The sequence below is a fragment of the Diorhabda carinulata genome, chromosome X, assembly GCF_026250575.1.
Source record: "Diorhabda carinulata isolate Delta chromosome X, icDioCari1.1, whole genome shotgun sequence".
Taxonomy (NCBI): domain Eukaryota; kingdom Metazoa; phylum Arthropoda; class Insecta; order Coleoptera; family Chrysomelidae; genus Diorhabda; species Diorhabda carinulata.
In genome coordinates this window covers 18,650,350-18,675,644 of record NC_079472.1, presented here as the reverse complement: position 1 = coordinate 18,675,644, position 25,295 = coordinate 18,650,350, and the positions used below count along the sequence as shown (strand labels likewise).

Below are 25,295 nucleotides of genomic sequence, written 5' to 3'. Positions count from 1 at the left end.
GGTTAGGCCAAAAGAAGATTCGAGAGATCATGGGTGAAATCAGAAGAACAAGATGAGACCATAACGAGAAAAAAAGAGTTAAGAAACTAATTATTAGAGGGCTTGCTGATCCCTAATCAAGATTCGTCAAGGTCACATGCAACTGTGAACGCGGTATATTAGTTTGATTTAGTAAGTCAATTGCGTCAAACATTTATCGAATAAAGGAGCGCAAAATCAGCCGAGGTGTGCACTGCTCCGCTTTATTGTACACGAATGTGGCTCTACAGATATTGAACACCCACCAAACAGCCCCGATCTGGCCCCGTCCGACTATTTTTTTGTTCGGAAAGCTGAATGCCGAGTAAAGGGGTAAAATATTTAACAGCGACGATGACTTCAAAGATCATACTTTTACAGTGACCTAGAAGTTTTCGTTAGACGAAAAGTGTGTGGATATAAAAAGGGGGAATACATTGAAAAATAATCACAGTTTTTTATTTATGACATTTCTTTCTATGTTAGGCTAAGAAATTCAATTAGGAATAGTGGTGTTGAAGTTTCATAAAGTGGGGATTTTGTTCAATGAAAAGTGTAATTTCGTAATTTTACAAAAAATAACATTTGTCGTAATTTTTTTGTTCCTAAAATATGATTTCAGTTCTTTTTTCTGTACACTAACGAGGCGAATTAGGAAATACCTGGAGAAACCAAATTGAAAAAGACACCAGAATTCTGGAAATAGTAGACTGGAAAGCAAAATGCAAAAACCCAAAAGAATGGAGAAAGCTGACAAACGAAGCCAGGACCAATTGATATTTAATATTGGTAAGGGAAAGTTTTGAAATTTTTTTAACGATAGAATTTCCAATTTTAGAAAAAAAAACTAACAAATCCAATCATAACATTTATAATTGAACGTTAGACAAAAATTTACAACATCAATATTCACAGAATGAAAATTTCTACGACCCAATTTAAATTTGCGATGAGTAATGGATTTATCTAAACAATCCAACATGGAAAATCAATGGTTAGACAAGTACCAGAACCCTTCGCACATAAGTTGATTGAAGCGGAATGTCTTGTGTGTCTGATTAAATTATGAAGATTTAATGTACTTCGAAACCTTTCCAGGTGGTCCAGTTATGAATTCCGAGGTATATAGTTGACAGTTAATATTATTTCATGAGGTTTTATCCGATAAATATCCAGTTTAGATTAACCGAAATCGGGTTCTCTTACAACACATCCAGCATTTAGTCCTGATCTTGCACCATCAGATTATTTATCAGATACAATGCGATATTCTTGTATAGGAAAAAATTTTTATTCGAAGGAGATGTTGAAAATGTAGTACGACAATTTTTTTAAAGCTCCAAGGAAGGTTCGACCAAGTGCTCAAAGGAGGATTAAAACCATCGAATATTTAATAAACAAAGTGAACATTGGAAAGCGATATTATTTATGACTAACTTCAACTTTTCAACAATAGAAAGTAATAAAAAAAAAATGATATAAAATATTCTATTTGAAAATTAATTTTGATTCTTTGAGAGACAATAAAATTTTATTATCTACATTTGGTACTCACTAGTAATTTATTTCGAGATATATTCTTTTTCGTAGAAGAGAATTCGAGAAAAATCAGTGTCACAAAAATTAGTCACCTTGATACCAACCACTATACCACCAAATAATCACTAGAATACCACTTTCACGTCTTAGAAACTCACCAAAGAAATTGAGAATCCGGAGGTAGTAGCGGGGAGGTCAGTAGGCCATCATTTTATACAGAACCGTATCCACTACACTTTAAAATATATAGAAAAAATTATTTATATTGAATCTATTATCAAATTATCAAATTAATGATAGTTTTAATAACAATAAAAAGGTACAGGATGGACGAATTTTTTTTTGAAATAAATGTATTAAACTGAGAAGAAAAATTAATGGCGAATGAAATTTTGTGATTATAATCAGGAAAAATTGTACAAAAAATATGAAAAATTATATATTTCTTCCCATCAAAATCAATTGGGAGATATATACTACCGGTCAAAAGTTTTTGCCCACCCCATAATCCATTCTTCAAATTCCAAAATATTCGTTATTTGGTTACTTTATACGACAGCATATTTATATTTTGTTGGTGTAACAAAACAGTGAAACTTCATTCTCATTCGCGTCCAGCTTTATATTATGCCCTGGATCAAAGTAGTGCAGGACCTGAGTGTCATCAGCATATGCTTGAATGTGAAACTGATAGACACTGCCAACTATTGAACCCTGTAGTTAGATACCAGATACTATTTCACCAGCCTCAGATAAACTCGGATCCGAGTAAACTCTTTGTCTTCTTCCTTTTAAAGAACACTCAAAAAAATTGCAAGATAACCAATCAAATCGCAGATATTTCAGCTTTGAACAAAGAAGATCATGATTTAACTCCAAGGAGACATATTTGATAGCCTTCTCCTTATCCAATCCTCATATTATAGTATATCAGTAAAACAGAGGTCGGCAACGTTCTCAAAAAATCGGCAGTCCGGCAACGTTTGTAAGTCTGTCAACGCTTTCGAAAAAAAATTAAAGCATGTTCGTGTTTCAGACACGTGTTCGTCGAGTAGACGTATTTTCAGGATGAATAACCGATGAATAACCGATACATGCCTCAAATACTTTTTTTGTTACGTCGTATCTACATACGAAAGCGAATTACGAAACAATGTATCGAATTCCAACAACAATTTCCGAAATCGTCGCTACCAAATCGTTCGATAGTGTGGAAAACGTACCAGAAATTTTTAAAAACTGGCTCTGTTACCGACGCGTAGAGCTGGCGTTAGTTGAACAGCCGAACCAATCTGTTATCGGGAGAACCTCAAATATTCGATCATGCATGCATTATCATTCACGAGGATGATTTTGGAATTTTGCGAGAGATAGCTCGGATGCAGTTAGGATGATCCGCAGTTCTAGCATTCCATTTTGTGGTCGAATGAAGCAACCTTCAAGCTGAACGGTACGGCCACTTGGTATAAATGCCTTTAATGACCAGAATCCTCACGTCTTATTGAAGAAGAACTAAACCTGCCTGGGATGTGTGTGTGTGTGTGTGTGGGGGCAGGTATCCATGCGGGAGGTCTCGAAGATCACATGACGGGTCAAAATTATCTGGATATGCTCGAAGATTTACGTGGACAAATGGATAACGAACCAAAGCTCGCGAACATTCGTCATTTAATGCAGGAGCTTCACCCACCAAGCGTTATGTGTCATGTGACCTGACGCCCTGTGATTTTTCCTGTGGGGCCTTTTCAAGGACCGCGTTTTTGCAAGAGGACCACGAATCCTTCTCGTCCTTTGAACTGCAATTGAAGAAGAATTTGTAACTCTTCGCGGACAACTTGACGTCCTTTGCCGGACCTGCTTCTCCATTGAGAAACGTTGCCGTAAATGCATTGAACAATCCTGACTGATGCACGGGAAGAAGATTATTTCTTTTAGAGAGATTGTGTTATTAGAATTTTTACTTAATCCCCTCAACTACGTTGATGCGCTTCTTGATTTTATACAAAACTCGGTGTTCGAGAGTTCAATGTCTTCGCTCGCGGTCTCCTTGGCAGTGATATCCAATTAAGTATTAAGTATATTTATATACGTTGTTTGGACATGGAGAAATTGAAGACAGTTAAATTTTGAAACGTCAGAAGAGAAAGAAGGTTTAATGTTTAATTTCATTTTGTCACTAAACTTTGGAAAAATTGTTGAAATGGAATTTGAATCGCTTGTTAAGGATAATACTTTTTGTGCAATTGCCATTAAAAGCGACATTTTTAATGACAGCCAACTATGTTAGATTAGATTGTTAACGTGGAAGCATATTAAAAATATTGTAACCGTGTTAAAACAATATATTTAATCCTCCGTCTCCGTGCGCGGGTAAAAAATTCTCGCCGAACACGGGAAGTTATGCAAGTACGAAAAAATCCATTTCTGGACGTGTAATGTACAAAACTTCTTATTATACTTATCTGAAAATAACGCAAAAAAGGATAAGAATGAAATTTAGAATATTTTATTTTTTTAAAGTAATCATAATAGATCGTAATCGTAGCGGTACAAGCCAGTGTTTGATTTGTTACACAAAATTAAAGATGGCTTTGCCAATTTGAATGAAACTTCAGTAAAATTGGCGATGAATGTCGCGTCATTGTAATATTATTTTGATTATATGAAGGCCATTTTTTTTTCAACCTCCGATCGCTCCGAGCAGACGCTACGCGGGCAGAAGAAAACGAACATGCGCTGTAAGCTCTCGCACTACATGTCAGTCGGCGTTGTGCTACAACCACGTAAACATGTCTGCCATTATTGATGCTTTTGCCAAGTGTGATTAGTTTTCTACAGGCTGAAGACAGAAATCCAACTTGTGTATGGGCATTGTTTTTTCTCTGCTTTTATGTTTTGAGTCTGCTGTTCCTCTAATTAAACTATTCTTTCGTTCTATCTCTCTTTCTAACGATGCTAATTTCTAATCTTTTACTGAGTGAAGTTGTTTCAGTTGCTCTATTGTCCTTTTACGAGGGCCGTTTTATTTCAACCTCCGATCGCTCCGTGCTGTAGACGACTGCGAAGCTCTCGCACTATACATTTCGCCATTGTTGACATTCAGGCGTGAGTCGGTGTTATTAGAGGTCAAAGGTGAAAATTTGAAGTTTTTTTGGATTTTTCTAGAAAACGGTAAGTTTTATCAAAAAAAAAGCATGAAACCAAAGTTTTAGAACTTAAAGTTCTTTACAAACATGGTCTTCATGATTTTTTTTCTAAGAATTATCATTCTTGAGATATCGCGATTCTAAGAGTCACACGTATATACATATCAGGCATTTAAGACAAGTATAAATACCTTTTTGTGTCTCAAAATAAGCCCAAAATTACGCAGATAATTAAAACAACGATAGAAGACTTTAATGCAACAAACACAACAATTGTAGTTGGTGCAAGGACTCTAATAGATAAAATTGTTTATTTTCTGAAACCCGGAAGGACTCAATAGAGAAATGAAATGTATTCTTCAAAATGTTTTTATGCTTGTCCCAAATGCCAAAACTACATTTTATTTTGACATGCAATAATCGCCTCCGACATTTCGTAAGCAACGTACAGAAGGGGCCAAACCTCAAGATTTAAATTATTAGCAAAAAGTATTTACAGAAATTGATTCCACATCTGAAATAATAATCACGGAAGGAATTCGTTTTCTTTTTAAGGTTCATGGAGCTTCAAAGAAAATTACTTGCATTGATAAATACCGATACTTAACTTTTGTAAAAAATTCGCGAAACAAGAAACAAGTACATGAACTATCATGACTTCTTTCAGTATCGAGTATACTGAACCCAGAAGACTAAGTTTGGAAATTGATAGATAATAATTTGGAATCGATTTAAACTTTATTCCCTGCCCCAGAAAAACTTCTCATCACTATTTTTTGCAATTGCAAAAGTGGCTGTAGTGCCAAATGTGGCTGAAAAAAAATCGGGTTGCTGGTTTCTCCAGCGTGTACCAATTGCCAAGGTCAGTCTTGCTCAAAGGTCCAGTTGTGTTCAATAGAGGAAGATTCCTGTGATTTTAATGAAGAGACTACATTTGAACAATTTATGATTATCTAGCAAGAGGAAGATGAAGAAATCGAAGAAGACATGACTGTTGAAGTAGACTTTCGAGTATGAATCTGATTAAAATATCTTAAGAAATCAAAACAATAGTTAACCAAATAATCAATAGCAATATCAATAATTCCCTGAAATTACCCTAAAATTGTCATGACAGTGGAGAAGGCCTACCAGGGAAATCACGGTAAATAAAACTTAAAAAATAAAAAACTATGATTTAATTTTTTTTTATAAAATTTACCGCTTTCGAGAAAAATCCAAAAAACCTCAAATTTTGACCTTTGATATATGATCGATGGGGGTTTTTAAAACTTTATTTGTAATGGTAAACCCCAACTTTCCACCAATATTTCGGATTTCCGGGAATTTTTGTTTATATCGACCAGACTAATTGCCATATTTTTACATTGTGAAGTAATTCTGAATGTTAATACAAATTAGAATTTTGGTTGATTATCATATTTTACGATAATCATTTTTTTACATGTTCAGAACTATCCCATTTTCAGGAAATTTGTCATTGATGCTGATAAAAGTTATTAACGGTATAAAAATGTTCAAATGATAAGTAGAAAGGGGTAAAGTAAAGTTCTTTCCCAGATACAAAGTTTTCTAGTGGTGTTAGAGTAGCTCTATATAATTGTTCTTTTCTAAATGTTTGACCACCTCAATAAAACACGTGTTTCTAACATTTTGAGCATGATTCATCTTCCGAATATTTTTATGTAAACGGTTATTATCTTCTATCTATTTCTTCTATAAAAGAGGATGTCCTGACTGACTGACTGATTCATTCACTCATCAACGCCCAGCCCAGGCTATTAAAGATAGAGACATGAAATTTTGAGGGTATGTTTGTATCGGTGTGTAGATGTACGCTAAGAAAGGATTTTGAAAAATTTCGATTTTAAAGCGGTAAAACGGGGTATGTTTGAAAATTCGATTTTTTCGTATTTCTCGGCCGCTAATTGAGATATCGACTTCGTTTTTACACTAAAACATTCTCCGTACAAATACCTAAAAACCAATTTCTGCGATTTTCAAAATTCGACTTGGAAAAGGTTCAAAGAGTTGAACAAAAATTTTTATTACGGAACCATATATTTAGCAATTATTCATGATGAAATGATATATCAAAGCGATTCTTTTTTAGAAATGTGAATATCTAAAAACTAATTTCTCCTTTAGAAATTTCTTTTTGATTTCTTTAAAAAGGGTTAAATTAATTTGATGGAGAATGCATGGAGTTTCGATCTATAGATTCTGTGTTACAAGTTAATAATGCTGTGTAATACCAATCAGAGTTCCTACACACGCTCAATACTTCAGGTTTCCCGACACATAGACTTATTCTAAAGGTTCGAACAACGATAATGTTGTTACGAAACCTCAATCCTCCTAAACTGTGCAACGGTGCGAGACTACGTGTGAATGCTCCTCAGAAAAACGTAATTTAAAAGAATGCAATTCCCTATTAAAGTCTGTTTTGCTATGACAATCAATAAATCACAAGGTCAATCTTTGAAAGTGACAGGAATCGATTTGATCTTTTCTTTATAACACTTCCAAAATGGGATTAATGCATAGAATACATAAGTCATTTCTCATTAAATTATCCCTATATTACGCGAGGTTCAATAAACCGCGGACGAAGCCGCGACGGGTATTGCTAGTTCTTTAATAAAACTACTTGTGCTACTTGGGAATAATTTACTTCAGGACTATAAAAGAAATAGGAAACTAAAGAATAAACATCCAACGATATTGTTAAATGTGGTTTTTGAATCTATTTCTCTTGGTGTCTCTGCCATGAGGACACGAATGCTGATGTCTTTATAGTATAGTTGTATGATAGTAATGGATAACTCAAGTGTTTCTTTCAGGCTTTTAGAAAAACTGCTCACAGTCAAAAAACTTTTGCTAAATTTGAAGAATATTAAAATTCATCTCGTTTCTGTGAGAAAAGAAATGTAGATCTTCACCATATCTTTGCGAACTAAACCCCATTGAACTGGTAGGGGCACGGGAAAAAAGAGAAGTTTACTTATTTTAGAAATAGATTGAATTTGATTACTTTCAGCTGTTTAGAAGTTTTCAGCAGGTTAAAAGAGGGAAAGAAGTGATACGCCTGTGAATTACGAATAACATATAGTGAATTTATTTCTTATTATTATTCACTACCTCACAATAAAATTATCAAAATCTATTGATTTTCGTTTTATAATAAAGGCATTGTTTTAATAAAAAAGTTTTACGATCTTTTCAACTTACTACCTAATATTTATTTTAATTATAACTTTTAATTAAAAAATTTTTATATTTTATTTCATTATACAGATTATATATGTTTTATACATTATTAGATATAAACCAATAAACAGTTGGAAAAAACTAAAAACTTTTTAAATAATTTTTTTACAACGTGATTTGAGCCCACGACCGGCGAATCCGGAGGTTGAAGCTTTAACCCGCTCGACTAACGAACGCAATTGCAGTGGTGGGATACACTAAAAATAATAACAAAGCTCGTATACAGGTGAAGTTGATATATGCGTGTTAAAAATTGGAAAACAATTTGTTTTTTCTTGTAATAACTAACACAGTGTTAGAATTTCTGGAACCGTTGGCGATGTTCATACTGAATACACTGTTTACAACACCACTACACCAACACTAACAATTACACTGTCCAACGCGCGTTTCGATAACAAAGTTATCGTCTTCAGAGACTGAAGGTTTGCTAAGTTTACCTACTTACCCAGTGTTTCCACTAAGGAAATATAGAGAAATCTATATTGTTAATACGCTCTGTTATATCTTACAATAAGTTAACCATACTTAAGACTTGTATCTACGGTTCAAGTGCTTGACTCAAAATACAACTGACAGAAATGTGATTAACTTTTAAGTGTAAACTAAATACCATCGCAGGTACATATTTGCATGGTTTTTATAAAACTTTTATTTAAATTCAAAACGACGCTAATCAATCGGATTGAGTTTACCATATAATCAAAACAGTCTCTATTATATTTTACCTGATGTTGTCGTCATGTAAAATATTATATAAATAAGATCCCAAACGATATCTCGCTGTCATCCTTTGTCTATTGTTCATCCGTTTAGCACGATTCCACATTCTCTAAACTATTTGTGTATGAACCACTGTATTGCGATCAATAAATGTTTTCATGATTAAATTTAGCATGTAGGAATCCTTCAACATCCATTATATTTGTTGGATGACACAACTACTAGATAGTACTAGGACAACAGAAATGAAAGTAGGACAAGACATAATCAATATCACCGCAAATAGAGGATGTCCACAAAGTGTAGTGGCATTCCTACACACTGACCTACACTACTATTTGACTTCGGTAGTACGCGCAGTCAAATAGAAACAAGATTTATCTAATCACCTTCACTAGAAAGGAAAAACTCAATGTCAAGCAGATCAATCTGCATAGGCAAGCTATTAACTAGAAGACATAGAGGAAATATCTGAGATAGTAAACTTCTCTGGTACAAACACGAAAAGACGATAACTAGTACAGATACTAAAACCCTAATGGTGTGCAGGAAATTCACAGGAAACAATGGAGGTTGTATGAGCGTATGGAAAGTTTGGAGAACTAAGACTAGTCTGAACATCAGAATTATCTATCTATCGAGAGTATAAAGGCATATATCCAACAGATATATAAATAACTTGATCTACTGATCCACTAGAAGTGATACCAAATTACTGCTTCATATATTGTAGGAAAGCGTGGTGGAAAAAATCTTAGAAGGGTCGTCAGGAATAAAGTAGAAGTAAATTGAAATACCACATAAGAAAGGGATAGAGAAATCATTAAATGAAACACGGATGACTACAAAACAGTAAAGAAAACTGGAATGGGAGTTGATGGGCCCAGAAGTAAACAAGCCGAAAGCTTGGGTATTATACTAAGTATGTTTCAAGAAGAAATTTCTTTAGTTCAACTCAGTGGATCTACAGATTCGCCGTCTGTAGACTAATAATCTCTTTCCGCTTCTACTTACCTTTGAAAATCGATACTATAGTTCATAATTAGAGAAATGTGGGTGCGTTAAAATATTTAATATACTGCATATCATACTATACGAGGATGTATTGATATCTAGTTAGCGTAGACCAGTTCCATGCATAAACAAAATATTGCGTTACCATAGCAACCAACAATAATTTACTAGAAGTGTCAGTGTAAAGTTTGACGTCAAAAAAGTAAACCAGAGTTACGCAATAAATTAAAAGAAAAAAGTATAGAGCCATCATCATTAATTATCTGTATTTAAAAGGGTTAAGAGGTAAGCAGATTTACGAAGATATGCTTAATACCCTTGGTGATCAAAGTCCTTTGTATGCGACCGTGATAAATTGGACTGCAAGCTTCAAAACAGGTAAATTTTCCATTGAAGATGATGATCGATCGGGAAGGGCAGTTTCTGTGTCAGTCCCCGAAAAATATCGATGTAGTTCATGACATAATTTTATCAAATGCGTTCATCATATAGTTCACGTCAATTTGAACCTGAGAAAAATTGCTGCAAAATGGATCCCCAAATGTTTGAATGTTGACCAAAAGCGTGCAAGGGTAGAAGCATCGCGTTCGATCTGTGTTCGATTTGAAAACGATGTAGACTTCTTAAACCGAATTGTTACTATGGATGAGATTTCGGTACATTTCTACGATCCAGAAACAAAGCAACAATCGATGGAATGGCGATACTCTGGTTCTGCAAGACCTAAAAAGTTTCATGTCCAAAAATCTGCTGAAAAAGTTCTTGCTTCAGTTTTTTGGGATTGCCATGAAGTAATTATGATTGATTTTTTGGATAAGGGTAGAACAATAACTGGAGATTACTATTCGACATTACTGACCACTCTACGGGAAAAAATTAAAGAGAAAAGACACGGAAAGCTATCCAAAGGTGTTTTGTTTTTGCAGGACAACGCCCCATGCAAAAAATTCGATATTTAGGGTTTGAATTACTAGAACACCCCCCTCATTCACTAGATTTGACTCCGTCCGATTATCATCTCTTTCCTCAACTGAAAAAAAATTTAAAAAGTCGTCAATTTTCTTCCAACGAGAAGTCTGGTTTGAAACATTTTTTTTGAAAGGTCTAGAGACGTTGCAGGTTCGCTGTAATAAATGTATCCAATTAAGAGGAGAATATGTTGAGTAATAAAATATTTTGACATTGAAATCTTGTTTAGTTTAGTAGGTTATTTATCAATACCTTCGTTTTTCAATTTTTTTTTATTGAATCACGTTCAACTTTAACTTAAAATCTGCCGATTTTGAGCAACAGTCTACTCAGCCTGCTGGAAATCCACAACTGGTTCAACTTAGGAAGGACGGAATATGCACCTACTAATCGAAGATAGCTATTGGCGCGGATATGAAAAAACTGTTCTTGGGTGCGATCTTGTTAAGACTCAATACTGAAAAGTTTATTTGAAACATTGGAAATGTTAAATGATGAATACATTTTTCTAACAGTTTTTTTCATTCCAATTATTCATGGTAGTATTCCATAACGTGAATTTTACCGCTAGTAACAGAGCCTAATGAACTAATTGTACAATTGTACATTATATTTCACGTTTGCAGACTATGTAATCATTATGTATATGAAAATAAATATACCATTACATGTTAAAAGCGTTAATTAGTTCCAAAGTACATATATACCTTATTTAATTTCACTTTATATTAAGTTTTAATGCGCAGTGGTTCCACGTGTCGATAATAATTGTAATAGCTACCATCGTGAACAGAACGCCGTATAATAAATATTGTTAATTAAAGCATAATCAGGTTATCTAGTATAAAATCAAATTTTCGTCTTTCTCCCAGTTTTCACATTTTTCCGGTTGAAATTTCGTGAAGTTACTACACACCAATGTTTTGTAGAGAATCGTACACTAATCTCTGGCCTGTAAGTAATTTTTCTTTTTAATTTTCAACCAAAATCTCCTTATTGACAGAAAATCTCTCTGCTGTCGCATTGCTTAGTGAAATGATTTTAAACTCCAAAAATCATCTACTCTATTACATTGGAATAGTTTTTCATCTTATTTATAGTGATCTGATTCGTCAGAATATTTCTAAAAGCTCTTTTTGCCACCATCAGTTGCACGGATTGTTCTGAATCGGTCTTATTGGGATTAAGGAAACTTATTGCTTCAGTTAATTTGAATGCTAAGGGGCATTTTTTGCCAAAGTTTGGAAACCGTATACATCAATTAGTTTCTACAATCTTTACGAAAGATCAACTTGTCCTTATCTTTGATCCCAATTCATTTGTTCAAAGCTATCTGTTGTGATTAGATTAAAAAATATTAATAATTAGTTATTTCTTAATTACGAGTAATTAAACTTTTAGATAAATACTTTTTAAAAAGTCTTACATCAATATCAAATAATTCAATAAACTTAAACTATTATTAAACAAAAAAAAACAAAAGACATTTTTAAATAGCGGCACTCTTAACATCCTCCCACTTTTGAGTTAATTTTTGACTCAAAAAATTAATTTCAATACAAACAAACACAAAGAAAATAATTTTTTTTTATCAATAACAAAATTAATCATTTACTCCAAATCTCTTTTAAGCTTTTATTTGTCTTCCGCATCTTGTTGTTATTAGCGCTTCTTTAAATGAATTATTTTCTTTGTCTTGATCTTTCTCTGGCAATATTATTTTCTTTACTTTAGTCGATTTAACTCCCTTTTCAACATTTCCCTGAAGGATCATCTGTTCATTAGGCGACTGTACCTCCAATTGAAAAATTCGTTGCACTGGCCAATCTAAACGTTTCTGATTATCATTACCAACGAGAACAATTTCACCTAGTGGTACCTTGGATTTATGATTTGCTTGTAGTCGTCTTCGTGAGAATTGATCAAGATATTCAACTCGAAAACGTTGACGTAAATTATTTCTTAACTCTTGCCGATATTTAAACCTCTTTTTAATCCATTTTTTCAATACAATCCAAATCAGGCACTTCTATATCTTCTGCTTCCATTAAGAACATCGCTGGGGATAACGGTCTTGGTTCATTAATATCATCTGAATGGTAGGTTATTGGTCTCGATTTAATTATCGCTTCACAATCACATAGAGTAGTACATATCTCTTCATAAGTCAAACTTGATCGCTTGAGTACTTTACGGAGTAATTCTTTCATTACGCGTACCAATCTTTCCCACCAACCACCCCACCATGCAGCTGATGGAAGATTAAAGTACTATTCTATCTTTTCAGCTGAACTGTACTATAAATTACAGCAAGACGACCTCTGCGACCTCTTAACACTATGGATATCTTTGAGGTTGTAGAATAAAACCCGCCTTGGGCTCTAGTTCTTAAAGTTCAGCCAATCCAAAGACTTTTCCATGGTTTTAAAACTTCCACATATTGGCTTCTGATTTGTATTTTGCAGAGAAGATATGAATTTTTTTTAGTGCGGATGTAGAGACTGAATTTTATGAGAAACAGGTATGTTTTCTAGCCATCGAACCGAACAGAATTTTGGAGGGAACTCAAAGGAACCAGAGATGGATAAGAGCATTCCTTTTTCATGTTTTAAACGATTTACAACAAAAATTACTCCAAAGTAAGTACGTGCTCAAAATTTTTGGAAAATTTTACGGGTTTACGTAATATATTACTAAATGGTCGACTATGATTACATAAGATGACATAAATTATTCGGTTTGGTAGGTAACTTTGCACAAAATCTTCAATTTAAAATCATTTTCTAAAAAACAATATGAGACCCTGAAAACTTCATGGAATCCCAAAACTAGTCAATATCTAGTAACATCAGAGCGCGCTAGAAACCATAGATACGTGAGCTCGTAAGAGTGCAGATACGAGGGAGGTTCGATATGTTGTTCCGATGCGATTTGCGAGATCAGTCAAAACAACGCCAACTTTCTTTATCTGATTGTCTCACTTAAAATTACTGGAAATTTCCGGTGTTCAAGGCTCCTAGACAATCTGATCATGTATTTGAATTTCTCTGGATTTAGACCACTGTTGTCGGTCCCAATCCAGAAAAAAAGACAAAGATTAGAAGACCAGGATTGAACGTTGACAACCCACGCAAAAAAGGATAAATAAATGGAAAACATACATTAACAAAAATCAAAAGGTTGTCGAAGATTTGAACAAATATCGGGATCCAAAAAACAAAAAAAAGAAAGGCAAAGGAAAAAAAGTATGGCAACTACTTATACTTATATACAAGGTAGAAAAGCTGAAAAAAAAGTGGGCATTCTAGTTCATAAAACTATAATAACATACAAAACTATAATAACATACATCAACTGTGTGAGGTGTACGGGGAAAAGTATGAATTTGCAAATTGTGCAAATAATTCAAAGAAGGACGTACAGATTTCCTTACTTGGCACCCAGTGATTATCATATCTTTCCTGAATTAAAGAAAAGGAACGCATATCACAACCAACGAAGAGCTGAAATAAGAGGTTTTAAGCTGTATTCGCGGCGCGACAGCAGACTTTTACTTTTCAAACTAAAGAAGTTGGTAAACCGTATGCAAAATTGATCTAAACATGTATTATCCAATACTAATAAACATGTTTTTAATTGTAAAAATTCATTGGGAACCTTTTTTATCAACATATCTCATATAGAGGTGTATAAGGTTTAAGACTTATGTTGACTAACAACATAGTGACAATATTTTGAGATTGCCACCTCATCACACTGATCCTAATCCCATTGAATTAGTTTTGGTGTATCATAATACGTTAAGATTCTCAGACGATAATAATTCTTTGACAATATTTCTTCATTAGAATGATAAAGTTGATTCCCAATCTCCTAATTTTTTTCAGAGCTATTGAATATTTATTTTCGAAAGGCAATACATCTACCGAAATGAAAGATGAGTTGGAAACTGGTTAAGGAGACTCTGCACCATCATTAAGGACTGTAAAGCTTTGTGCGTTCGGGACGCCAAAAACTTCGACAACCAGCTATAACATAGAAAAAGTTGCTACTGGAATACCATCGGATTAATATTAGAGGCTATCGGTATATCAAAAGAACGTATTTGCCATTGACTCAAAATGTCTTGTTTCTTTGTTAAATCGGAAACTTTTCCGACAACTCTCCTACATCGCAGACAACTATAGATAAAGCGAAAGACCACTAGGATTTCAGCTTTTCTTACCGGTTAGAAAGTTTCTAAGCTAACACCCACGACAAGGGTGTATATCCAGCTAAGAGAATCAAGATGCGAATTACGATAAGTTCCTATGGGACTATCAAAGGGTGATGGAATGTCCCGTTTCGCATTTATCCATAGACTTTGTCCAAGGGCGGATGCTTAACGGGATAAACTTTCTTATCTACGTGTGTAGAATCGTTCTCTATTGCGCAGAATCGTCAACGTACCAAGGACGGTTTTTGATGGGTTGGAACGAACCTTAAGTGTAACGTAAATCGTTAAATGTATGAGATATGTCAACTGATACTTAATAATCGGGTTAACTGGATCAAGATCTAAATGTTCGGAAACTAACCCGGATCACGGTCATTGTTGTTCGGAAACTGACTTATCGCGTCGTAGTTATCATCCTTTCTACCCTGGTAGACTGGTGGGTAAATACGATCAGCTTAAGGGTTGTCCATTTATCTATGGATTATCTATTAAAAGTAAGTTTCAAACTTTCGTGCAAAATCCGTAAGAGAGGGTAAATCTTTCATAACTGCTCAATGACAAATATTAAACATCTAGAATCTATTAAACAACTAAATACATATCATGGAAGAATTGAACACACGAAAAAATAATAAAAATGAAAAGTTCTTGTATATCATGTTTTAAATTTGAAATTTCAACCAAAAATTGAATACGACGTTCGGAAACTGTGATATGAGGTTTGTTCTTGATAGCTGCACTGGAACTGTACTAAACTGGACCAGTGCAGGCCAGTTCATGAGTGTATAAAACGACATAGTGCAGAGAGCAATAGAGCATTTGATGATAAAGAACGCTTTAGTGTACACTTCCTGAACTAGTTCTGCCAGCTCAGCTACCAAGGACAAACCTCTAAATCTCGTTCTGAGTTAGGATCCGCAAACAGCTGATAGGTGATCTACCTGAACTCGGTTATAGTTTCCGAAAAATCCTTCTGTCAAATTATGTGACATAAATTTTTGACATTTGAAAAAAAATAATTATAACATAAATTTCAATTCATATTGTGTCCAGCGTTATTTTTTCTTTTTGATAATGCTCCTAGTAAGAATTGAAACTTAAAGAAACTAAAATAAATCAAAGTTCAAATAAAATATCAACCTACGAACTCAATAAGATCCAATTAAAAATATTTATACCCGAAAGGTTGAAGAAAACAAATAAATTTATACATTGCAAGCGCCTAAACTGCCTAAATTGCGCCTAAGCTAAAATAATAACTTTATTCCGCACCTTGTATATTACTTACACGTTTTATAATTCATAAAACATTACATCTTATCAGCTTTTTATTTTATTTCACATACCCTTGAATGAACCCCACTGCAATAAATTCACAAACCCGGCACTGGAACCAGCTGTCGACGTGATCAGTAAGCGGCTAAACCACCCCTGTTACCGGCGTCTACTTTACTTTATCGTCTATTTAATATATGGATGAGTTTAATAAATTTATCATTCTGCAATTTTTATATTCTTTCTACAAATTGTATTGATTTTATTTTAAAATTATCCCTCTATTATCTTTTTGATCCTCACGATATAGACACGAATTTCATGAAACCGTAGAACAGTGATAATGGGTTTAAACTACTCTTTAATCGAGAATTAATTCAGTTAGTTCTATTTTCAATAATAAATAAAACAAAAACTACATGAAAAAGTTTTTGATATTCAATTTCTATATCTACATTTGCACAATACTAAAAAACTGTTTATAAACACTTTTAACATATCCCCAAATATTTAAATATAAAACATGCAAAATTAACGTTAAAATCTTATAACCCTGTATAATTAGTAGTGATATTGTACGTTCTTATACAATAACGTTAATACTCGCCTACATAAAAACCAAAAAAAAAAGATCGAATTATGAAAGAAAACGTAATAATATACCAACAGTTCATTATTATAAACAAATAATATAAAATGCAAATTATTTGAGTTATAAATCATAGAGACCTAAATTATTTTTTAAGGTTAGGGCTATTCCTTTATTTAGGATCGTGTAGCGAGCTTGCAAAAGCTTCTCAGCTTTTTATAATAAACGGAATGATGGTGTTTAAATCAGTGTAATGTGAGCAAATGATAAAAATTTTTATCGAAAAACCCCCACCTCGATTTAGTTTTGGCACGAATTCTTACCTAATCTGAGGAGCCGGCTTCACACACTCAAATTAATCCGAGAATTCAACACAAAATCACACTTAAATATTCATTAAACTTCACAGAACTCACTAAATTTATTTGCCGAAGAACTGATCGGAAAATTAAAGGGAATTACTAAAAATTTCAAGTAGTTTTACGAAAAAATCAATATAGTATCACACAGCTTTAAATTTGGGCGAGTACCAATCTAAGCAGCAGTAGGCCGGACTGATGTCATTGCTCAAATTGCATACATGCGTCATCTGGGAGCAGCTGATCAAACTAGGAAGTATTTTCATCTATGCGTTTACAGTTCCGAGAATTTTCGTTACAGTTTTCACTTCAAAGGGAATGAACAGGGCCGTATTCAAACAAGTAAGTGGTATCATAAAATTTTTATTAAAAAAATACAATTTAAATACAATACAATAATACAGAAATGTCTAGTAACAAAAATCAATTTTAGGAGTTTATTCACTAATCACTTCGGTAATAACCAAATTGTTGGTTTAATATTATTATTGTTATTATTATCAAAAATAGTGTTCAATTCAACTCAATTCCTAATAAATTTACTTATAGTTGTGGATTGATTAGAATTAGAATATTTATTGTGCTTCTCATTTAAATCATTTTTAAAAAGATACATTTGTTAATAATAATGTTCTGCTGATAAGTTCGTCTACATTTATAGGGTTAAGTATTGATTTTCTCGACTGCCCAGAATCGGCTTTTATATTATTAGGTCAAGCATTGTTGGAATTATATTAAAAGTTAATTATATCACTGTTCAGTAAAAACAATGACGCAATTGCAGGAATGTTTAAAATGAAAATAAGTGCATAGACAAAGGAACATGGACGTTACTGTATTTCCACTCACGACCTCGACAAAGACTCTTTCATAAAGAATAGCTACTTTCATTAAACCCAAGTTATAAAGGGCTGTAGAATCCACAAAAAATATTATAATTAAATAATTTAAATATATTTTCTATTACTTATCCAAGAGAAAATTTGTAATACTCCGCAGAGGCTTTTTAATATTAATAATAATTGATAACTAAGTTAAGTCGACTACTTGAATAATTTACTTACCTTCCGATTCATGCTATTATTATTCATGTGGGAAACAAGAACATGCCACCTAATCGTGGCTGTTTTAACTGACGAAGTATCTGTATTCAGAACAACGCAACGTGTAATACGGTGAGTAGATGCGGAGTAAATAGTTAGGTTTTCCGAATCTAATCGTGGTCGCATTGCGCTACAGTATTAATTTCGTAAGGGTCATCCCAAACAGGCTGTTGTGCCAGAAAACATCGATGCTGTGCGTTAACTGATATTGCAAGATCGTCATGTGACATATTGTGAGATTGAGGTATACTTGGGCATTAGTTCCACTCGCATACATTCAATATCGGATGAACATTTAGCTGTCAAAAAGACTTATCGCGATTTATCGCTGAAAAAATGGTTTGTGCAAAAAATTATATAACATGTGACATGCGATAAATCATGGATCTAGCATATAAACCCGAATCTAAACAACAATTGACTGTATGAGTCTTTCAAGACGAGTCAAATCTAACAAAAGTTGTTCTAGGGAAATGGGACCCTGTTTATTTGATATAACAGGACATGCCAACAACGTTCCATTAGAGCAACATAGAACGGTCAATTCTGAATGGTACATCATCTTTTGTTGCCAGAAAAAATCGTTCACGACAATACGAGTCGTCACTCATCAGTTCAAACAAAAACGTTTTTGAACGAATTGTTGATTCATCCGCCGTACAATTGTTTAGCACCAAATGATTTCTTATTCTGGAAGATTAAAAATAAATTGCGAGGACAACTTTTTCAACACCTGAAGAAACGGTTGATGCGTTTTGGAGGTGCCTCAATCGGCATGTGGTTCAAACGCATGCAAAAGTGTATCGATCTTAATCTACGCTGCTTCTCTAGTTTTGTATATACGTGAATAACTCTAAAACTTTGGGACAATTTGAACTGAATAACAATAGTGTGTCATTTTATGCAGTATGGAAGTTATCCATCTTATACAAAGAAATTTCTTTTATATTTTCTATCCGTCCTCCCCTAACCTCATTATTTACATTATTACAGTTTAGCACTGTTTTGCATTACGGTCTACTTTGATGGAACGTATCTTTCGCGTTAAGCGGGGTCTTACTGTATTTGTATTATAAATGAAGCAACAAATTCATCTTTGTATTTAATTTTACTGAAATTATCTACGCTCGTTATATTAAGTACAACTCTTAATGATGGTTCCTCATCTACGTTTGTAAGCCAATTATGATTTTGCAAGGTGATGACATTGTACTCATATTTATTTCTCAAACAGAAGTAAATCATTGCGAACAATTATCACAAAGAGTACGAAATTTGTGTGTAGCTTGACAGTTGTACTCTTTTTTGACCACGGTTCGTATAGATACTTTAAATAAAAAATTTACATTAAGAAAAAATTATAAGAAATTTCAAACTAAACCATTTGAATATTGCAATTTTTAGTTGAGGGAGTTTTTTTGATATGTATATCTGAACAATACTTTATGGAACGCTATTGCACCTATACTATTATCTCATTTCCACTTTCTTTATGTTTTGTATCGATATTTTTCTTATTTAAATTGGGAAATGATAAATCGAAGGAAATACTTAAAACTTAAATTTATTAAATTAATTTGACAATGACTATGACACTGAAACACATGCTTAAACGAAAGGGACTAATTTCAAAATCTAAAAGTATCAAATTACACAAATTACAAACTAAAAGAAATTATTGTGCGCCCACCAACTCATATAACCTCTTTTATTAAAAAATCTACACAAAAGTCCATAGTCAACGCCTCAACCAGCGGCACATCACAAATAAATTTGACCGCGATTTTCAATTAAAATAAATTTATTCAATTGTCAAATCTGGTAAGTTTCAACAAATCTACGAGATTTGTCGATTCAGTCTTTCTAAGACATACTTTTAGGGTTTAAAAGACATAAATTTGAAAAATCATCCATGGCGTTTATAAATATTCAAATAAAAAGTGTTTTAAATATTTTGTTGTAGCTGTGAGTTAAACTAGTGGAGATTTCAACACTTTCATGTCTTTTAAACATAAAATAACTTAAAAATACATTACTTTTTAAACTAAAACTTAATATTCATAAATATATGGTCACTAAAGCGACAGAAACATTAAGAGATTCAAAGTAGCCAAATTTATGAGTGATTTCACGATACCATCGTCTACGAATGAAACAAGAACACATAGGGAATGATATTTTTTAGTGTATAACTATTTAGAAATAAAATTATAAATGAGAAACAGTTTCGACGATTGGTTTTTGAGATTGGCGCCCGATTTATCGGATTTGGCTAAATCAAAAATTATACGCGAAAATATATTTAATCATCTTCTTCTTCCTCTTCGACGGCATCATTATCGTCGTTGTCTTCATCTTCTGAATCCTTGGGCTCTTCTTTCTTCTTCGGTCTTCCACGACCTCGTCCTGGAAAAAATTCAATTTAAATGAAATTGTTAATTACAACGAATTTTTGGAAATTATTTGTGTTCAAATGTGAAAATATAGGTGACAAAAGTAAATCTAATTTGGTGGAGAAGTATTTTTCAGAAGAATAATATGAAACTTATAGAATAGGTTACTTGCATGGTTGAAAAAAAAATAGTTTTGGATAGTATACATACAAATTTTATAATGTTTTTTTCAATTCTTTGATCAATATTTATAGAGAAAAATTAATGAAAATTCAAAAATTTTGTAGGTAGTTTAAACATTTCATTAAGGCCGCCATATTGCGTGACGTCACAGGTATAAAATAAAACTGAACATATGATACAAAGTAAATACGACAGTTATTCTCTCGATTATTCTAAAATAAGCGTTATTATTAAACTTTGATCAACCTAAAAATATAAGGTATATAGGTATATATAGGGTATATAAATCATGTTTTGTGCCAGGATGTAAAAATCTCACTGATAAAGTTTTACTACTTCGCTCTGCCAGTTTTCCTCGTATTTTTTTTTATTTGGGGTAGGAAAGAGATATTTAGAATGGCGTCATAAAGACTTAAAATACTTTCATTTGACATCTACATCGACATTGTTCGAATTTTGTCAAAGGTTTTTTAACCTGTCCGATTTCTGGCATTACTGCACCGCGCTTAGTTAAGATCCAAAAAAAATATGAAAATGTTTTACGCGTGTACCTTGTCGATTTTTCGGAATGGATTTTCCGGAACTTTGAGTCGCTTCTGGCGGGGGTTTTCCAACCAGATACATTTCTGACACTATTGCACCGCGCTAAGTTGTGGTACCTACAATAGTATGAAAAAACTTTCAGTTTTCAAGGCATATTTCTCGTCGTGGAAAACAGGCTGCCATTTTCATTTGCAGTCAGAACGAACAGTCTCGTAATACTGTTTGGTGATTTACTAACTTTTTTCTAGCGGTTTACGAACTCAAACGTCTTGTACCAAATCAGTGTAGTTTATGTGGCTAGCTCTACATTTATTAAATTACAATGTAACATTATCAAACTGTTTAGATAACATGAAGATGTTGTTGAACACATTAATGTCTTTCAAATCAATTAGGCATGCTAACTACACCACAGAAGTTACAGTTTCCTGAATCAAGTTCCCTAGCTGGTGAGTACAGTATTTAATGGAGTCTTGTAGATAACTTCTAAGTATGTAACTTTATGTTGTTTTGCAGTACTGCCATTTAGGAGAGTCGGAAAAGACCATTAAATAACCATGAGTCAAGGCTAGTATGCAAAATAAGTAGTATGCTTACAATTTTTGTATTTCTTTGACTCAAAGGAGTCACGTCTGCAGTCAATGGACCATTCACCTTCCTGGTCGTTTCTGGCATGAGACGATACCCATATTAATGTAATGGTAACACCAGACCTTGATAGGGATATATTATTATGATGGAGTTTATTGATAAGAAAAATCTGTACAAGAAGATGATTATTTATCGTCAGTGGATAATGAATTTAGAGCTTTGAGGTTTGTATATACTTCTGTGTAAGCGAAATATGTTAATTGTGGATTATATACTTTCAAACTCTAATTTCTTATTTCAATATAAACCTCGAAAAAAAAGTATAAAAACGGTAACTCATTTTATTTGTTTTACATATTATTTATCTCCAGTTTAGTAAATATTTACATATTTCCAAAGACTGAATACTCAATTTAAGTTTACCTGCAACTTTTGCCTTGGGCTTGACGACAGTTTTCTTTTTTGTGGTACCCTTTGGCCTTCCCCTGCCTCTTTTCGCGGGAGATGCACCATCTTCTTCAGCTTCCTACAGCAAACAAACAAATATCTGTAGATAAAGATGACAATAATTGTGGTAAATAAAAATTTTCCAAATTCAGAGTAAATGAACATTCTAGTAGCTTATTGAATATACTGTTTACACCACCACTACACCAACACTAACAATTACACTGTCCAACGCGCGTTTCGATAACAAAGTTATCGTCTTCAGAGACTGAAGGTAAACTGACTCCATTTTACCTTCAGTCTCTGAAGACGATAACTTTGTTATCGAAACGCGCGTTGGACAGTGTAATTGTTAGTGTTGGTGGTGGTGTAAACAGTATATTCAGTATGAATATCGTCAACGGTTTCAGAAATTCCAACTTAATTCTAATAGCTCCTGAATTCTGATCCCTTTCCAGCAACGTCTGTTCCCTACTTTGAAACTATAAATAATATTGACTTTTTCCTTAAAGTGCACCTTCCTACTTTTCAGATCCACGATCCTCCAGGTCTAAATTAATAGTTATGACATAATGTAATTTAGGTAAAGAGACAAAAGGATATTTTTTTCATATTTTAGAAATACATTTTGAAAATGTATGAAACAAATACTTACTTTTTTCCCCCTTTTCTTTGTGTCGTTTTTTTCAACTTTTTCTTTTTCTACTTTTTCTACCTTTTCTGCCTTTTCTGCTTTTTCTGCTTTTTCCGCATTTGACTTACGACCTCTTTTTGAAGGCGTTGTTGAAGCATCGTCTGACATTTTGTAATATGAGAGATTACAAAAATATTAAACTGGAATAATAAAAGTACCATTGCCGCATATTTTCCAAAAACTTGTTTTCATTTGATAAGCGCAGCAACCAATTTCAAGACATAAAAACTAAGTAATAGTAATCAAAATAAAAATCGATATAATCTAATAAGAACCTAATTGGGTGAATCGTGTATATGTAATCATTTTACATTGACAATAAACAAAGTTATTTAGTGGCAACGAAAATTTTTGAGACGGTCCTGTGTACATGTTCAAGTTACTCACCTAAATAACAACCTTTCATGAATAATCATTAAATTTTAAGAATCCTCAAGCTTGCCCTCTCTCATCTCTTGTAAATTAATTGACCAAACAAAAACATTAACAATACTATTTTAAGCCATCAGGTACATGAAATTGATTCTGACACAATTAGAGAAAGATGTGTAGTTCGCGAACGAAAAAATTGTGATGAATATTTACACACATCTCGTACAAAATTCATGAATGTATTCAAAATTAAATCCATATTTAATCAACGTAGAATTAAGAGTTATACTCAACGGTGTAACCTAGAAGACGCAGGCGTCAGAAGCATTATTATTCACGAAAATTCGATCAAAATAAAACATTCTAGAAGTAAAAGAAGTTTTATAAAAATTTATATAAATCCTCCATATAGTAGAAAATTCCATTATCTTTTTTGTAATGAATAATTAATATCAAGAAAATAAAATGAATAGATATGAACAATAGTATTGTTTTATTTTTTGATAAAACAAAAAAATTACGTGACCACCCTGTAATATAACTGAAAATCAATATAGTCAATACAATGGTAACGCCATCTTGTTTTAAAAATAACAAGCATCTATAAAGTTTTTGGTTAATATTAAACGTAGTACAGCTAAATTAATTTTATATGAAACCTGAATAGCCAATCTTTAAAAAAGTGAAGATTACAATATGAATAAATTAATGTTCGGAGAGGAAAAGATATATTTATTTAGGAAAGAAAAAAACAAGAGCCTCCACTTCAAAATAACGTCTAGTCAACAACCCCATGGCCTTCATATAAATCAAGCTTTGCAGTATTCTTATCAAAAACAATTCCAAACTTCCGGAAATTTTTATTTATTTTTATATTTTAATACTAGTAAAATATTGTAAACAAGTTAAACACCTACAGTCAATGTTTAAATAAATATTTTTGATAAACATTTCTAAAAGACGGCGTCATTTCGAAAGCTACCGCGCGCGCCATTCTCAAATGCTCAAAATAATAGGATATTAAAATTCTACGACAACACCCAAATATTTTTTGAATAAAATACTTCGCTTTGTATTTAAAACATAATATTAATATAAACAAGAAAAAATTAGCTTTAATTTGAGACCATTGACGTGGTATAACTCTACATACTTTCAGAGAAATTATTTTTTAAACTGGGAAAACGAGTTTACTTGGCTTGGTTCGCGAATGTTGGTCGGCCATGCCAGGCAAAATAAATACCTATTATTACAGTCTGAAATTAATTCCTCCAATACTACAACAGATATTTTGAAAACAATAACACAGTAAATTACAGTAAAAAAACTAATATCTACTAATAATTTTGTACAAATTCTAATAAATTCATATAATTTTAAATTAATTCTTGAAGGGATAAAATAAATCGACTTACCAAACACACACACTAGCTGGCTATGCCGATCGTTCGAAAGCGTTCCGGTGAGGTCGCTTTTACTACGCGCCAAAACGATTTATCCAATCAGAGTATTTCTTCATCAAACAAACTAATCATTGTCCTTTTCTAACTTCAACGGTTTTTCTTTTCAAAATGGATATTATTATTTTTTTATTCCTCTTTAGAAACTTGTTTATTGTAGGTAATGAGGATACTATCTCAACGCACTTTTTAGCGAAACAATATGATAATTTGTTGAGATATTACTATTAAACAAGTATTGGGCGTGGAAAATCGATATGGAGATGTAGATATATGTAAAAGATTTCAATTTGACAGAGGGAAAATGTATATGAATCATTCATATACATATTTATTTTCAAATTAAATTGATTAAACTAAATATAACTTAGATTCTGCTTCATCATTCGTT

At 32.8% G+C, this 25,295-nt stretch overlaps 2 protein-coding genes and 1 long non-coding RNA gene across 8 annotated transcripts in view; 1 reads left to right on the top strand and 2 right to left on the bottom strand.

Annotated features, from left to right (window-relative positions):
* Positions 1 to 17,355, bottom strand: part of LOC130902760 (putative fatty acyl-CoA reductase CG5065) — a 43,831-nt gene extending 26,476 nt beyond the window's left edge. For 2 of the 6 annotated variants that reach the window (XM_057815043.1, XM_057815039.1), the window contains exon 1: positions 1,716 to 1,796. The gene's annotated coding sequence lies outside the window, so the exon portion shown is untranslated. Of the gene's footprint in view, positions 1 to 1,573; positions 1,797 to 17,082 lie in introns of those variants that run through there. The other 4 variants (XM_057815038.1, XM_057815037.1, XM_057815042.1 and 1 more) reach the window with 3 other exon arrangements.
* Positions 11,448 to 16,385, top strand: LOC130902764 (uncharacterized). The gene is made up of 3 exons (XR_009060466.1): positions 11,448 to 11,633; positions 12,967 to 13,318; positions 14,567 to 16,385. It is a non-coding gene; the product is annotated as an uncharacterized LOC130902764 (long non-coding RNA).
* A 2,414-nt stretch (positions 17,356 to 19,769) lies between the features above and the next one.
* LOC130902437 (high mobility group protein I) lies at positions 19,770 to 24,998 on the bottom strand. The gene is made up of 4 exons (XM_057814581.1): positions 24,860 to 24,998; positions 23,034 to 23,212; positions 22,355 to 22,457; positions 19,770 to 20,627 (listed from the first exon to the last, which is right to left on the bottom strand). The coding sequence occupies exons 2-4, from the start codon at positions 23,178 to 23,180 to the stop codon at positions 20,524 to 20,526; spliced, it is 354 nt and encodes a 117-aa protein (XP_057670564.1). The 5' UTR covers positions 23,181 to 23,212; positions 24,860 to 24,998; the 3' UTR covers positions 19,770 to 20,523.
* Between the last annotated feature and the right edge of the window lie 297 nt (positions 24,999 to 25,295).

Bases quoted from the DNA above. Each gene is read 5' to 3' on its own strand.
- LOC130902437 (XM_057814581.1), bottom strand. From the start codon at position 23,180: ATGTCAGACGATGCTTCAACAACGCCTTCAAAAAGAGGTCGTAAGTCA. The intron at 22,458-23,033 runs GTAAGTATTTGT...TGTTTGCTGTAG, and splicing joins CAAAGAAAAGGGGGAAAAAA to GAAGCTGAAGAAGATGGTGC. The intron at 20,628-22,354 runs GTAAACTTAAAT...AATTTTTTCCAG, and splicing joins GCCCAAGGCAAAAGTTGCAG to GACGAGGTCGTGGAAGACCG.